This window comes from Solea solea, chromosome 20 (assembly GCF_958295425.1).
Source record: "Solea solea chromosome 20, fSolSol10.1, whole genome shotgun sequence".
Classification (NCBI taxonomy): Eukaryota; Metazoa; Chordata; class Actinopteri; order Pleuronectiformes; family Soleidae; genus Solea; species Solea solea.
In genome coordinates this window covers 15900210-15917493 of record NC_081153.1, presented here as the reverse complement: position 1 = coordinate 15917493, position 17284 = coordinate 15900210, and the positions used below count along the sequence as shown (strand labels likewise).

Below are 17284 nucleotides of genomic sequence, written 5' to 3'. Positions count from 1 at the left end.
TTGTATTAAATGCGTTTATTCCCAAAAGTCCACATCCACTTCCCTTGCGCCCCAAATCATACGCTCACGTCTCCCTCCATATCTGCCCCAGGGTGCCCTCTAGGTCTGTTTGCCATTTGCCCGCTGACCCCTGTTTGGGGCAGTAAATTACAGCTATTAAGCTAATGATACGAGTCATTAGGAGCTGATTGGGCCAGTGTGTGCGCTGCCTTTGGTGTGTTTGTTTGGTCAAAGTGAGGACTGTTTGCTCTGTCGCCAAGATAAACGAGGTGTCTGTGCTCTGTGTTTGCACATCTTAGGGTACATGGTACAGCCGGATAGATATCTATCTATATATATATATATATCTATATATATATATATATATATATATATATATATATATATATATATATATATATATGTTTGAAAGTTTCATAATGGACTAAAATATGTTTTAACACCTCTTATCATAACAAAGAATAAACATAAATAAGATTGTAGTGTTTTCCAGACAATATCCACATTGAAGAAGCTGAAAAAACACAGAAACTGCTTTTAATTCTTTAGAAAAAAACTCAAACCGAATAATTAATGGATGTTTAATTTAGTGATCGATTAATAATTGATTAATCAAGTAATTGTTTCAACCCTACACTCATCTATACTATGAGTTACTTAAAAAAAAAAAAAAAACGGATGCTTATTTATATTATATTACATTATATTATATATTATTTCAGTTACCGATAGGGATGGGAGTCCGTATCGGTCCGATACTGGTCAAAATCACTTGATGGGATATTGGACAGATAAAAATGTAGAATCCGACAGTGAAAATCAGCGGAAGCATTTTAGCCGAGTCATGTCTTGGCTGTTTGTTTGTTCTTTGTGGGAGAACAATATCTGTGACACAGTTGGGGAATTATGTGTCTGAAATGACTCGGCACAAATGTGTTGTGAACAGCGTCATACGAAATGACTGTGTCGGACTAATATCAGTATCGGTAGATACTCTTGATTCCGGATTTTGGAAAAACAAAAACCCAGACTGCTGAGTAACCTAGTGACTGAGATGCCGTGAGATAATCTGTCGCTGCCCGCAGAGGAATAGCCCCTACCATGTGGGTTACTGTGGATTATATAAACGCCATATTTTCACTGGTTTTTAACGTCTGCCTTCTGCCCCACAGACCTTGTTTATAAGTTTAAGAGAGCAGGAAAAACTCTTTTATTATCTGCTCAGGGAATCTGCTGCCACTACACTTTTTTTCTCTCTCTCTCTCTCTCTCTCTGCAGCTCTCTGAGGAGATATTAGAAGCTGACAGAGCTGCCGTGTAAAAACTGTGATCCGAGGCACAACAGATTTATTATTGCCAGGCTCTACTTTGCAGTGTTTGGGAAGCTTTTATTTTAGTACGACATTTAAACTAAGCTCGCAAAGTAAATATGAAGTGACGTGTGGTTACCGCAGGTCCCCCGACTGGCCAATAATAGTCATTAGTGCACTTTCTAAGGAAATGAATCAGTGTTCAATGATGTAGCTGGGAAGAAAAGGAGGTTGAGGTAATCATTTTTAACGTGCTAATTCTTTTTTTAGGTTTTCACAAAAGGAGGAGAAAGTCATTCATCAAATCAACACAATCTGGTGCCACTGAGTAAATGGGGATTTTCTTTCTCTTCAAGACTTTTCCCTATTTATTCTACAGTTCTAGTGGATATTATCGCTCAACAGCAGTTTGCTCTCTAACACACGCACTTCTTTCCTGCATTCTTCACATTGCACAGATTGATTACACAAGGTCAGTACATAAACAATCTCTTTTGGCAAAAATCGTCTCGCTATTAAGAGCTATTTCATTTGATTTTACAACATCCTGCGTGGGTCACATTTACCACTGACCTTAATCATGTTTTATATGCTTGCTGTCAGATGTTGGTGATGATGATGATGATGACATCTCATAGATGTAGCAGCCAAAGTAACTCAGCTCGAAGAGAACTTTGTTAGTGCCGTAATCCCACTCACAACAAATGGCCAGATGTGTGATAGTTGCCGGCTGCTTGGCTGCTTTGCATACCACACTTTGCAGAATCCAGTCTTTATTTGGTTGCTGCACACAAAAAATTCTTCATCATCGTGTTTTTTTCTTGACCCCGACTGTGACCTGCAGACAAACGGCTGCTGTAGACCACCCTGTAGGACATGCTCGTCTTTCTATGTTTATGTTCCTTAACGGCACAAATAAAATGAATTGCTGACGAGACTGAGATTTTATTTTGTATTCCTAAAGTGCCTCACACGTTGGGTTTGTCCTGGAGGCTTCCGCGCTCATCATCTCAAACACGCCGAATCACTTGAGGCATTTTGCGGCTACTTCTTTAGTTCTCGTCTATAACTTCCTCCTCGTTCTTTTTTTTTATCTCTCTATATTTTTCATTTGGCCACTTAATAATGTATCGAGTGTGTAAAAAATCTAAGATAAGTAACCGCTGCCGTCCATAACCAATGCGCTAATTAAATAATTTGCTCGTCTAATTCTTAATTCACTGCGCGATTGTAAATACTCTGTATTCAGCCGTTTTTTTTCTGGAGCTCAACATTATTTCAACTGACTTATAATCACCCATTGCTTCTCATTATTGCCCTTTAAATGGTAATAAAAAACCACAGTAGTTGCTCATGTTATGCAATTGATTCGGCCATAAAGAACTCTAAACTTTGTGTTTTGTTGCTCATAAACAGACAGATTTAATCAGTGATGAAGACGCTGCTGAACCGCACGTTCCTATTAAATACGGACGCAGTGAGAAATGTACTGTTGCATTTTTTGACTTGTTTATGAAGAAAGGTTCATGTCCTCCATTTATCTTAGAAGTGCATGGCTGACAATACAAACTCTGCCAGTTATGCATGGGTCCATGTTTGCAGTAATATTAAAGACTCAATTACTCAATGTAACATTTATCCAAGGATGATTTAAAGCTCCTGAATGATGAGTTTAGACAAGTTCCCCCCATAATCCTTTAACACTGATTAAAACTTCATCATATTTACTTTATATTCTCACTTTGCAACAGTTCATCATGTTACATATGTGTGTATATGCATAAAGTTGGGGTCTAGAGGTCTGATGAGAACGGTCTCAGACCCCAGTCTCTGCAGATCCAGTCACTCCTGCTGTTCTTTGCAAGGCTTCCTTAGCCTTCACCTTCATTCCTGCATCTGTAAGACTCAACCAGCTGTTTGCACATTGATTTACGAGTGCAACATTATGAGATTTAATAACATAGCTTTGGGCTTTATGACCTTTTATGGGTGTGTGTGTGTGTGTGTGTGTGTGTGTGTGTGTCTACATTCAACTAACTGAGGTAACATTATAGGCTATCTGCTGCCAAACTCCATTCACCTCCTTCCCGCACGTACTGCACTAGATCTCTCAGAGATGACAAATGAAACAGATTGAGAGTGACAGCAAAAGGAAAAGGGAGAGAACACCAGTTTGTGTGTGTGTGTTCGGGTAAGGGCAGGACTTGACAGTAATCCTATTTTGGAACAGTGAAAGCGACAGATTTGGGATTAGCTCGGCAGCAAAAAAGAGAGAGTGAGACTCTTTGGCTTCTAAAGTTACTCTTTTACAGAGTTTGGTATTTGAGCACATGTACTATATGGGTCAATAAAACTGTCAACATCGACTGGTATATATATATATATATATATATATATATATATATATCTATATATCCTCCTAGCCCTGGCTATAGCTCTTTCACAATGTGTTATAAGTCACTTCTGCCGCACTCATAGTGCTGCAGCACTAATACCAAAGAAATCAAACCAGGATAATAGGTAAGGTTAAAGGATAACCGGATAAAACCCATAAAACAAAAGCCCGAGCAACGTTTGTGAAGCGATTAAGTCGCTCTAACGTTGTGCCGTGTCTGTTTGTGCTCTTTGTCGAGCGACTGAGTGCCACAAAGGCACCATGTTGTGCCGAGCAGTTGACAAAGCGTCAATAGGCCACCAACCGGGATAATAGTGATGACAAAACAGCAGCAGCACAATCCCCATCATTCATAAACCCTTGAGCAATTTCTATCCGTACATGAATATCTCACTATGCACATGCTGATGTTAAAAGAATTGTCTGTCATATCTGTGTTATAACAGCTTTTTAGTCTTTCTGATCGCTCCCCTCATTCTTCCCTCCTCCACTGACTCACCTCATTGTTAATAATCTCCCTCTCTCTGTCCCTTCCCCCCCCCCCTCCACACCGCCTGTGCACTCAGGTTCAGCAGCACTGCCCAACACCATGGCCTACTTCGGCAGCTCCCAGGAGGAGGAGGACCTGGAGGAGGACGAGGTGGAGGAAGAGGAGGTGAGGAACGGCGGTGGAATCCACTCTCACGGGGTGGGAGGCAGCAGCCAGGCCTCGGCCTCCTCCTCGTGCCACTCGACACCCCGCAAGGGCAAGCTCCCCACGAGGCAGCCACACAATGGGCACGGTAAGGATGGCGCGTCGTGTTTTCGTCATGTCGATACCAGCTATGATGTGGTTACTGTTTGAGGAGAACGAAAGGGGTTAAGGAAGTAAAATAAAATAAAAGAGCGAGGAGGTGCAAGAATGCTGTGGATGGAGAATGAAGGATGATGCAGCAGCAGATGTAGGGAAATCTTGGGCTGAACAGGAGCGTGTAGTGAATCTGTGGATAGAAACCAGAGTAGTAGCACTTGTGTGTGTGTGTGTGTGTGTGTGTGTGTGTGTGTGTGTGTTTGTGTGCGAGTAAATTTCTTGGTTTACACCCTTGTTTTCCGTGGCGGAGTCAGGGGAAGTCACATGGGAGAGCAGAGCAGCTCATCGAGTCTTTCCACCCCAATTAACACTTAGCTTGCTAAGCCCTAACAAGGTGTTTATGCACTCAGTGTAACAGCTGTCCGGGGCCCCCGACACACACACACACACACACACACAATGCAGAGACAGCATATGTACACCCCTTGGGGCTCACAGACATTCGGATGAATACACACACTTGTGAACAACATGAAGGGAATTGCGCACATACAACCGAGCCTGTGAGGACAGACTCGTCCACGGCCCCAACACTGAGGTCTGCTATCAGCGTGTACTGCAGAAATGTAAGGTGAACGTTAACAGTTATCATAAATAACCTCACATTCTCTTGTAAGGCTTAGTCATGAGGAAAACTGGATAAAATGGGGATTATTTGCAGTCTATAAGGTCGCTTTTTTTTTTTTTTTTCATTTAATCGATCCAGTGATCCATTTTAAAGCACTGGATGTGCAGTCGAGAAACAATTGTAACCTGAAGGCTTCGCTTCCCCCGGCAGACTCTAGAGACATACAATCCTTTCCGGCCAGGCGTCGCCCCCACCCCCACCCCCACCCCAAACAAGAGCTGGATTTCACAGTTCCTCCCTCCTCAGTCTGTACCATCACCACCAGCAGGGTTCAAAAGGTGAACACTTTGCTCGGCTCTTTTCCGCTGTCATCTTCGAGTGGAATGTGGAGGAGGAGATAGACGGGTCGGATTAGGAGAGAGAGGTCCGTGTGTTTGACGTCGAAACTGTACTCTGAAACATAATCTGTACATTTGTCGTTGTTGTATAAGAAGCACACAGAACAGTAGGACGGTGAAACCTGTTTGAACGAATCCAGGCTTGTCGTGCGTGCGTGAGGACGGCTTATTCTTCCGCCTTATCTCGTACACCAATACTGTTTGCAAAGCAGCTTTGGCGCCACCACCGCGATGTGCTAAATAAATTGATAAGAAGGGGGAGTAAGCGTGTGTACTTGTTGATGGGGACAACAAGAGATGAGTGCGTTAAGGACACAGAGAGTATTTAGACTCTTTAGACTATTTAGGCTCGCACACACCTATACAGTATATTTTGTCAAACATGACACTGGGGCCGCTCTCCTGCAGGAGAAGGGTTATACAGAGGGAAGGGAAGAAAGAGAGAAATATAATTAGCGAGGAAGAGAGAAACATTTTATTCTGGGAGGCACAGAGAGACAGAAATGGCCCTGAATTGTAGGCAATTCATCAACGCTCCCACTCTTCAGCTCTCGCTCTCGTTCTAGGCCATGTGCCATGTTGACATAGCTAAATTAAACAGCTTTTATTGAGCTCAGTTTCTTGCTTAGTTCACCTCTCAAAATTGTCACCGTTTCTCCCATTTTTCATAGCCGCCACAGGCCCTGGAGACCCACAGGCGTTCACTTTGGGTCACGAGACGTACAGCGAAAATCACTCGACGGAATAAAAACATCATCTGCGGACGTAAACGTGCGCCGCGTCTCGCGCTCTCAAAGTACACTGCTGTTGCCTGTTGATGTTAGAACTTCAAAATTGACCCTCGTAAAAGCCGAAGAGGGAGCTGTTAAATGCAAATGCTAATTGCTCTGCTCCCGTTCGACTCGCTTAGCATCATCCCCCGGTGGGTTGACGTCCTCCGCGTCCGTTTTTCAACGGGGTCATTGACACGGAGTACAGAGACGTTCTCATGCTCGCCTTAAATCATGCATATTTTACTGATTGGGGCCTATATGTCCGCCAGAGGCTTGTCACTCCAATGTTTGTGTGGGCTTTTCCACTTGATTGCTGTGGTTTGGTGCTTGGGAGTTTTAAAGCCATTCTGCACAGTGGGGTTGGGGGCGTATGGCTACACACTGGCATAAGTAAACAGTAGCTTTGGGGGGGGGGGGAAATGCACAGTGTATAGGTATATCTTACCTAATAGTCTTTCCACAGTTTGCATAATTCTTAATAAAACTATTTTAACTAAGTGCATGTACCGTATACTGTTAGTTCCTACATTTCATCATGATAATCGGGCCACCTGGATTTATTTAGATTATATGGCTGTAGAATTGTCAAAAAATGTCAAATGAGTGAGTGCTTCTGCCGCCTTTTCCAGGACAACTTCCACTTTCAATACTTGGCAGTTATTCAACCGTAGCGGACGTCCAGAGGATGTGCACAACGCTCTATTTCTCTCTGAACTTTCCAGATATCACAAACGGTCTAGGAGTTATGGAAATGAGAAAAGAAGTATGCATGCCGACAGGACGGCAACAGAAGGGTTAATGTTGAATCTTGCAAAGCTTTGCTGCAGTGTATGTTCTTCCATCCACACTCATAGTAGAGCCCTAAAGGAAACCCAAGGTCTTTTTTATGATTTCATAGTAAAGACTGCTTAATTCTGCTTCATATACTGAGAGACCTTTTAAAAATACTGTTAAGATCCTCCTCCTCCTCCTCGTGTATTAATTACACGTTGACTCTGTTTTTCTTCCTCTCCAGTGTTCAACAACCACAGCAAAGCAGGGATCAGGGAGAGTCCGAGGCCCAAGGCTGGCTTTCACGGCAGGGATGCACCTGCCCCACCACTGCCACCTCCTCCACCTCCACCTCCGCCACTCCTGAGGGAGCGCAGTGAGCGGGCAGAAGCGCGGGAACACGCCAGGGAGCTGCTGGCCATGGCCAGCAGCCGAGGCTCAGCCAACGGGCTGCCACCGAGGAGAGCTGCTGAGGAGCTGCGGAAGCAGGTACTGTGAGGCCAGGAGCTGTTTTCGTAAGAAAGATGATGGAGCCATAACACGACGTAGGGTCCCCACAGACAGGAAAAAGAGAAAGGATGAGAGTGTTGTTGTAGCTTGAGGGTCAATAGTAATGTGACCGTCATGTATTGTTGCATTGGTGAATGGTTTGCATCAGCTGTTTAACTCCCCTGGAATTCTTGCATCATCATGCTTGTTTGGCTCATGTGCCAAATTAAGCTCCACCTCTCTTTTCTCTCCTTTCGCCATCTGCCTCATCTTTTCTGTTATCTCCCTCACAATAATTTTTCCTAACTACTTGTGTGCCCGTCTCGTCTCCCTCTGTACTTTCTTTTTATTGCTTATTTCCTGCTTGCCTGGCCTCTCCACATTCTTCCCTTTTTTTGTTTAGCTCACTTTTATCTCATCTCCTCCCCACTCTTTCGTGTCGGAGAGAAAGAGAGAGAGAAGGAGAGAGAGAGAGAGAGAGAGAGAGTAATGATTGTGTTTTGTCCTGTCGAGACTGCAGCTATATTTAGTAGTCCTGGCTAGGGGCTGTAAAAGCCTGCCTCCCTCTATGGCACTTAGCAGGTTTCAAGGAGCCCCACACAGTGAAGGAAGAAGTGGAGAGGAAAGAGAGAGAGAGAGAGAGAGAGAGAGTGAGTGGAGGTGGCTTTAGTCTGGCATTGCTATCACCACATTAGCTAATCTGGAGCAGTTGTCTGCTGAGACAATTAGTTTTATTCTTCTTTTTTTTTCTCACTCTCATCTCACATTTTCCTCTTGGCTGTCTTATTTTCCATTTCCTCTCATGTTCAGAAACCTCCAGGCTGTTGTTGTTGTTGTTGTTGTTGTAACTGCTGATGCAGACTCAGGCCAGTGTGTTTTAGGTGTTTTAAAGTGGCTGGAATTGTTGGAATCGTCCAGTAAAACCAACAATGAATCTGAACGAGAGCGTCTCGTCTGCCAAGACAAACTTCAGCCTCGCTCACCCACTTTGTCTTTGTTCTGCAGCTCTTCCTTTACACACACACACACACACACACACACACGCTCTCGTCCATTTTCATTTCACTGCCGGCAGCCTGCTTGATTCCTTTGACTCCTCGCGTTGAATTGAGTTTTTCTCCTTGTGCACCGTCAGTCCACCTTTCTCTCTTCATATCTCCATCTCCCTCAGCCTCCTTCACTCATGCCGTACTCCTCCCTCCACCTCCCTCTGTCTCTCTTCTGTGTCAAAGAGACGGATCTTGCCCTTGACAACATGGCTCCAGTCACTCGGAAGGATTAGTGCTATTTCCCCCCATTTACTCTCCATCCAATTAGCATGTGTGTGTGTGTGCACACACATTTATACACACGACCGACTGTGAAACTACAGGCTTAGTCATATAAAAGGTTAAGTGATTATGTAGCCGTAGAAGAAAAAAAAAAGAAAGAAAGACCTATGCGTTGTTTGTATAAAAGCGAAGGGTAAAGGCATTATCATAATTCAATTCTCCGTAATTTAATAGTGACTCGTGCCAACAGAATATATGCACTGTGGCGGGACCGTTCTCTACAACAATGTGATTCTATCCTTTTCCGTAAAATAATTAAAGTGGGGAGGTTGGCAAGGCAGCTGTACGCAGTCACAAGTGAAGTGTGCAAGGATCCAAACTACTGCGCTGGTCACTTGTTTGTCCTTGAAAATCCACGATGAACCTCCCGTATACTGTAACAGGGGCGTTTAACTCATTTTAGTTTAGGGGCCACAAACAAAGTCTTTACAAAACATAAAATGTATAGAAACGTAAAATGTCCACAATGTTATGCCTCAGTTTACCAGGAACTCACGTGCGCTACATGTTACAGATCACTAAACATTTAGTCACAAAAATATAGTATTTCACGTTAGGATTAAGGGCTGGATTGGACCCTGTGGTATGTTTGACACCCCTGTACTATAACATCATTTATTAAATAACATTAGATTAGATTTTCACCGTGGATTTCTTAGGTTTTTTTGTGTGTGTGTGTTTTTTTTTTTGCCAGTGCCTGTTGAGCTCTCCCTTAAAGTTTGTGAAATCTTTTTATCACTGTGACCTCTATCTTTGCCAGCATCAAGGTGATAAATAACTGTCACTGATGAAGAATGCAGTGTGTTGTGATTTGTGTTATCGCAGACGACGATCGCACTGCGGGTGGTTTTACTGTCTTGATCGTTACACAAAGTAGCCGCTGCTGACGTCCACATGCTGCTGCTCGTTGTTATGCTGTTTAAGGAGGTGCTCGTCAGAACGGGAGCTCCGACTGACGAGAGCCTCCTCCGCGACATTCTGACAAAAGAAGCGTGAATGTGGCTTTGACATGTTGCTTCTTTTGTCAGTCGGCAGGCTTTTTAAGGGTTAAACCTTGTCTCCTCGTCTCCTTCTATCCTATGGCTGGCCTTCTCTCTCTCCCTCTCTCTCTCTCTCCCTCCCCTGCTCTTCTCAGGGCTGACTCCTGCAGATGTTGCCTGTTAAAAATCTTCCTGCCAGGCCTCAGCTGGGCTATAGCAACACATGATGTCATCTAGACCCACCTCCCTCTCCCTCCCTTTTTCTCGCTCACGTGCGACTGAAATCCACTCCAGAACAGTCTCTGGCTGCCTTGCCTTGCCTTGCCTGTGTGTGTGTGTGTGTGTGAGAGTGAGTGTGTGTATTTGTTAGCCCTTTTCTGGCATAAACACTGACCTTGTCAGGACCAGTAAGGATAACGCTTTGTTTAGGCTGTCCAAGCGAATGGAAGTCAATGCAGTGTCCTCAGAAGAATAGCTGCACAAACCTGTGTGTAGGCTCAATTCTTTCTTTCTTTCTTTCTTTCTATCTTTCTTTTCTTTTTCTCCTTTCTCTCTCTTTCACCATCCTTCTTTCCCCATCAGGCCAAATCATTTAAGAGAGAGAGAAAAGTGAGGGGAGGCTCAGTCACCACAGGGCCCTGACAGATGGTCGGTCCACTGAGCCACCGTGTGGCGGGAGGTGGTCATGACAGCGTGTCTCTCACAGTGGACGCTTTGTCAGCAAACTGTGGCAGGGACAAATATAGCAGCTGCGGGAACAAATGCTGCTTTAGCAGTGAGTCGCTATTTCAGCATCGCTGTAACACGTGGAGACATTGAACACATTGAACTTAATTATGAACTGGGAATAAAAAATAGCTCAGTTTAAACTTCGCAATGTTGTGTGCAGTAAAATCCCCATAGCAGTGCAGTTGTGCGGTATATTTTACATTTAATCAGTCGTGCTTTTTAAACAGTACGTGTGCAGTTTTCCTCCACTGACTCTTTTGCAAACGCCCCCTTTTTTCCTGACTCTTTTCCAGATACCTCTTGTTTTTTCTATTGTGAGAAGATGTGTGTGTGTGTGTGTGTGTGTGTGTGTGTGTGTGGGGGAGTGATTGACGGAGACAGGGTTCGGTTTCAGTCCCCCCTTATCTTTTAATGGCCTGGTCTTTGTGTCAGCCCCCTGCCACCTGAGACAAACACAATACAGTACATGTGCGTGTGTGTGTGTGGGTCCTTGAGTGCACACATACACACACACACAGATTCACACAGCTATTCTTCTCAGGACACTGCATTGATTTCCAATAATTTGAACGGCTTTAATTAAGCGTTATTTTCTAACCTTAACTTTAACCTAAACACAATTCATTATCTTGGTCCTAAATTTAACCAGTTCATCAGAAATTACCTTCTGGACCAGGTTTTGAGGACTACTGGTCCTGATGAGGTCAGTTTTTATGCCAGAAAAAGACCTAAAGAGGTAACAAATACAAGCACACACACACACACACACAGAGTGTGAAAAGAGAGCCCTTCAAAGGCAAACCTGTCAATGGGCTGGATGTCACCTCCCTCCTGTGGCTCCTATGACTGTGATGGATAACTCCATCTCTCCCATCCTCCCTCATTTGTCTGCAGAATGGGGCCATTAACACAATAATGAGTTAAGGAGAATCCGCGAAAGTTGTGTAGCTTTTTATCCGCATGGAACCAGCAGTGGAAAAATCTCTTAATTGCCTCACTTTTACGCGTTTCCGTGTATATAACCAATAAGCGTCTTTGTGAAAACAATGACTTTATAACCTCACATCTCTCACTTGCTCTTACATTCACTGTCGCTATCTTTATCATCGTCTTCGTCTTGTGTTTGGTCAACTCACTTTGGCCTGGTTCTGTCTCTGTTTCTGTGATTGTATACATTGTAATGTATACTTATTAGAATAAAGCTTCATTTAAAAAAAAGCTTTATCCACGCCTCCTTCTCCATTTACAGGCCTGACTTGTGTCTGCATTTGGAGGGTTTTCTTGTGGATGAAAACATTTCTTTTAAACAACGTCATGTTAAAAGAAAACTTTCTTAACAACAGTCTCAGTGTGGATGAGGCTAAAGTTCCACAGATGCTGCATGTAGCTGCCAGTGAAACATGATTATAGATCCAGATTTCTTTTCTAAAGACAACCACAGCGCTGTAGTAGCTCATGTCTTATCTGTCTATCCCTGTTTTCTTTGCATGATTTGTGGCAAAAAAAACAATAGACACATGACCTCCAGCGCAGCTGATTCAAATATTGGCAACCAAAAACTAATCTCTTTACTTTAAGTTCTAACTCTCTGCTTGGCCTTCTCTCATAACACACACACACACACACACACACACACACACACAATATCAAAAGGGAGAAAAAGAAAAGAGGGAAAGAGAAACTTGGCAACACTGACAGTGGGCCATGAAAACATAAAGATGATGATGAGGAGGAAGAGGAGGAGAGAGAGACTGATATTCTTAGAAATGCCTACAAATATACAGCATGTGATGCAGGAAATGGAGCAACAGTGAGTGAAGAGTGAAACACAGAAGACAGACAGAAATACACAGTGGTCTCTTAACATGTCGTGAACTGGCTGTAAAGCTTGTTGCACACAGAGAGACTGGGTGACCACATTTCTTGCCACAGCTGTAGCCAGTGAGCCAACATGGAACCAGACACCACTGTCCCAAACCTCTGATCTACAGCTGGTGGCCTCACACGCATGTACACACACACACACACACACACGCACACTGGTTCAACTGCCATCTCTCTCTCTCTCTCACGCACACACACACACACACACAGGCTGAACATTTATTCATAGCACAGAACTTGAATTATAGCGTTTAAGGAAACCCATAGCAAATAAAAGGCTGTTTTTATGTGCTTGGATGGGATTTTATTCCACCCCAACGACCCCACCTCCTACCTCATACTGTCCAGCCATCTGCTTGCAGAAACCATGGAGCCAACCTCTCCTCCTCCTCCTCCTCTTTCTCTCATGTCTACCATCTTTTTTTTTCTCTACCCATTCTTAAGTGTTGTTTATCTCAGGATATGGTTTTTGACAGCAGTTTGATTTGCAGTTTACAAGAGTGTTCTGCATTTGGAAACACAGTAATCCAGACAGTTGATTTGTTCCCTAATGAATAGCGTAGGTCTCCACAAATAGCTTCGGCTAAATGTTTTACTGCAGCTGAAAGTTTGGCCCTTTTCTTTGTGGAGTGTGGTTGTGCCATTGCCCCTGAATGTATCATGTTGTATTTGTGGACTGTGTGTGGATTTTAGGTTTTCCAGATAGAATTTGGTCAAATTATTTGAGATAACATGATCTATTCCGTTTGTGTAATGTGTCCCATCTTTGTCCTCCTCTCAGGTCTCTAAAGTGAACGGGCTGACGCGGGCAAGCTCAGCACAAGGCGTCGGTGGTGCCAAAAAGAGCCGCGACTTCCGGCTGCCGTCCAAAACTGTGAAGAAGTACACAGCCACCGTGTCCAAGGGCCACGTCACTTACACCAAAGCCAAACAGAGAGAACTGGGCAAGAAAACCAAACTCAGCAACAGCAACAAACACAACAGCGCCGCCTCGGCACCATCGTCAGCGAACAATCACAATCAGCACAGCCAGTCAGCAGCCAGCAACGGGCTGGCCAACTCAGGAAAAGCAGTGGCACCAGCCCACCACAGCAATGCAAAAACTCGCAAACAGGTGCTACTATCCAATGGGCTGCACAATGTGTCTGCCGGTGCCCGCCTCAATGGGAGGCTAAATGGGCAGCGGCACAACACCCTGGCTAAAGAGGGCAGTCAGAGACAGTGCCAGGGGGAGTGTCCCGGTCGAGAGGGGCTGCGTAACTCCAAGCGGCGTCTGGAGGTTGTGCTCAACGCAGTGGGGACAGGTATTGTTGAGCAGAAAGCCAAAACTACTGGCACTGAGGCCAAGAAGGCCAAAATTCAACTGACTCCTCTGGAGACGCGCAGCAGTAGTAAGAAGGTGGCCAATCAAGAGAGAGCTGCCATGCAGACCGCCGCTCCTACCACTCCAGTTTCTAATGGACATACAGCAGAAACACCCCCATCTCCAACTGTTACCCCGCCTCCAACTCCCCCTCCCCAACAAACTCCACCTCTTTCTACACCAGCAGCCAATACGGAGCCGGTGAACCAGCGACCCAAGCGGGCATCAGCCGGCAAGCTGATGTTGATACGACAAGCACAGCAGCAGAGCAGGTCCCATGGTCGGAGCTCATTCTCCTCCTCTCCCTCAGCAAGCCAGAATCACTTACAGAACCCAAGTCGTGCCAGCACTACCTCAGACCCCCTGCAAACCTCCTCCTCCTCCTCCACCACCACCTCTGTGCTTACGTCCACCAACAGCCCCGGACAGCTTAAACCAGCGGCACTGCGGCCCGCTGAGCGGGAGTGGGAGCGCGAGAAAGAGATGACACGGCAGAAAGAACGCGAGCAGGAGAAAGAATGGGAGCGCCAGAGGAGTCGGCCAGAGGGCTGGGCAGCTCTCGGCGACGTCCCCGTCTTCCGGCCAGCACCGCGGGAGTTCCAGGACCCCCTGGTGTACTTGGATGCAGTGAGGGAACAGGCTGAAGGAGCCGGCATGTGCCGCGTGGTGCCGCCTCCGGACTGGCGGCCCGAGTGCAAGCTGAGCGAGGAGATGCGTTTTGTCACACAGGTGCAGAAGGTCCACATGCTGGGCCGGCGCTGGGGCCCCAACGTGCAGCGGCTGGCCTGCATCCGGAAGCACCTTAAATCTCAGGGCATTACCATGGATGAGTCACCGGTCATTGGTGAGTGAGCCAGAGACACAGTTTGCTTCAGTCCAGTACAGTGTCAAAAGTTGTGAAGAGTAGCTATAACTGCGTTATCCGTCATGTTCACCCTTTAAGTCCCATTTCCACCAGTCAGTTTATATCAGTTCAGTTTCAGTACGTCATGTTTGGAATTGTGTTTCCACTGTCGTTATGCTAATTATGCTAATTACATAACTGACGCATGCTACGTAAATAGCTTTGGAATTGACTTATCCAGCCCAGTCATTCTGCGGTGGGAACAGATCAGGGTGTACATTTCCAAACCATACCGAGGCGATCTGAGCTGAACTGAACTATACTGTACTGCTTAGTGGAAACAAGGCAGTTGGAGAATCTAGTGCCGACACCTTAAGAGTCTTTTTGGTCTTTAGAGAATCGTCATTTCTGTGCAGGAATACTCTTTAAATACTGTGCGTTACGTTCGTTTGTGTTTCTCTTTAAACAAAGCTCATAGAATGTATTGGGCTACTCTGTGTCATGATAGTATGATGCCAGGCTATTTTTTGTAGCTGATGCAACAGCCACATCTGGTCTTCACACCCCACTGTGGAAACATCACGGTGAGCGCTCCACTGCCTGCTGGAAACACAGCTACAGTATGTGCACTATATATAGAATAAATGTGCGCGAGGCGATAAAGGCTAACGCGACGAACTGAACACTGAGCAACAGTCGAGGAGAGAAGTCATTTTCAAACTGAGGCGCAAAGTTATGGATTTCACCAGGAGATTATGTTCACCAGCTCGGGGGGGTCCTGCAGTTTTGAATTCCCTTTATCAATCTCATCAAGTCATGACATCAACAGAAAGCATCACAAATATCGCTGTCCACTGGAGTCAGTGATGCTCTGAACGCCTCTTCCCCTCCGAATTTCATCTTTCAGTTTATAGACGATAACAAGATAACAAGACGATAACAACGTCGAACAATTGGCAAAAAAAACGATATCTCCTCGTCGAGTTTACCACGCAGTTCAAATGTAAACTGCATCACAGTTTTCTCAGTCATGTAAGTCATTAATGCAGATATGAGTTTTACAGCACGTGCTGTGCAAATAGTTTTTCATCTCATCTCCAGCTGTGTCCAGATCAGTTCAGTGTGAGTGCAGTAATTGTGGCTGTGAGCCAGAGAGACCTGGCAGCCAGTGAGTCACAGTGGGTTTGCCTCACCCAGCCAGGAGGCTCCGCTTCCAAATGACTTCCTTTACTGCGCCCAACAGATCAGATCTGCATTAACAGTCATTTGTTTCTCTGTGTGGTGCAGTGATGCTTCAGATCAGTTTGAAAGTCGATTGCTCAACTGGCCGTTTCCAATAAAATGAACTGGACTGGAGGAAATGGCATCGTTAGCCTGAGAAACAGATGCTCTAAGATAACTGGCTTCATGTTTTGATTTCACTTCACTAGACGAGTGAAAACAACTCTGAATTAAACTTCTGTGTGTCTCTCTGTTCCACACAGGTGGCTGTGAAGTGGACCTGTCACGTTTTTTCCAGCTCATCAATGACATGGGCGGCATGCAGCAGGTGATGGACCTGAAGAAGTGGACCAAGCTGGCCGACCTTCTGCGCATCCCTAAGTCCGCACAGGACCGGCTGGCCAAGCTGCAGGAAGCTTACCTCCAGTACATCCTCTCCTATGACTCGCTCGTTACTGAGGAGCGCCTGCAACTGCAGGCCGAGGTGCTGAAGGAGAAAAAGAACCTGGAGTCTCGTCGGGGACCTCTGGAGGGGCTTTCAGACACTTCAGCGCCAAGTGCTCTGGTCTTGCCACGCTATGAGCCCAAGAACGGGCTGGTAGGTGGGATTGTGGGAGGAACAACAGGACACCAGCGCACCAATGGAGTGTATCACCATCTGAAGGACCTGGAGGCTCAGGTCAAAGCAGGCCGGCGCCGGCTCTTCGCTCAGGAAAAACAAGGCAAAGAGGACAGGCAGCATGGAGAGGAGGAGCAACAACAGCAGCAGCAGCAGCAGCAGCAGCAGCAGCAGCAGCAGGTGGAGGAGGACAGGAGCATTGTCATTGACCAGCACAAATGTATTTACAAGGTGAGGATGAAGAAGACTCACACATTAGTGCTTTGAGCTACTGTTTACCATCAGCAGTAGCAAGAAGATGTGAGCACATAGTATGTGGATGATGCCTGTTTACTGGTCTCTCTGCCTTCTTATTATGGTTCCGCCCTCTTTTCATTGTTGACAGTGAATTGATTACTCATTAGAGAATCACCTGTCTTCAGCAGCGTGTTTGTTTTCGTTCGTCGGGCTCGTTTCATCCCTTTTTAGACGGCACCCACTGTCTCACTTCTTCCTGAATGTCACAGCTTCGATGTAAATAGACTAAAACCTTCATATTATCACTGCTGAAATTCCCAGTGGCAAAATAGGCACGTTATCCTTTTAAAAGGAGCCAAGCTGCGCAATTTGTTTACACTCTACTCTGACTGGACTCTTGTCTTTCTTATTCGCTTTTAGTAATGTCAGCATGCCGCTGCCTGTCATAGTGTCTAGTTTGTGAAAGCATGTGTGTTTACAGGGAGCGATACTTAAATACCTGTGTGAGCATGAGGGACAGCGG

The 17284-nt window shown here is 45.3% G+C and overlaps 1 protein-coding gene across 4 annotated transcripts in view; it reads left to right on the top strand.

Moving 5' to 3' along the window:
• The window catches only part of jarid2b (jumonji and AT-rich interaction domain containing 2b), a 93090-nt gene that overhangs the window by 70274 nt on the left and 5532 nt on the right, over positions 1 to 17284 (top strand). For all 4 annotated transcript variants that reach the window (XM_058618360.1, XM_058618358.1, XM_058618357.1 and 1 more), the window contains 4 exons: positions 4271 to 4486; positions 7309 to 7553; positions 13259 to 14684; positions 16169 to 16755. In XM_058618360.1, the coding sequence (XP_058474343.1) occupies positions 4271 to 4486; positions 7309 to 7553; positions 13259 to 14684; positions 16169 to 16755 (2474 nt within the window). The remainder of the gene's footprint in view (positions 1 to 4270; positions 4487 to 7308; positions 7554 to 13258; positions 14685 to 16168; positions 16756 to 17284) is intronic.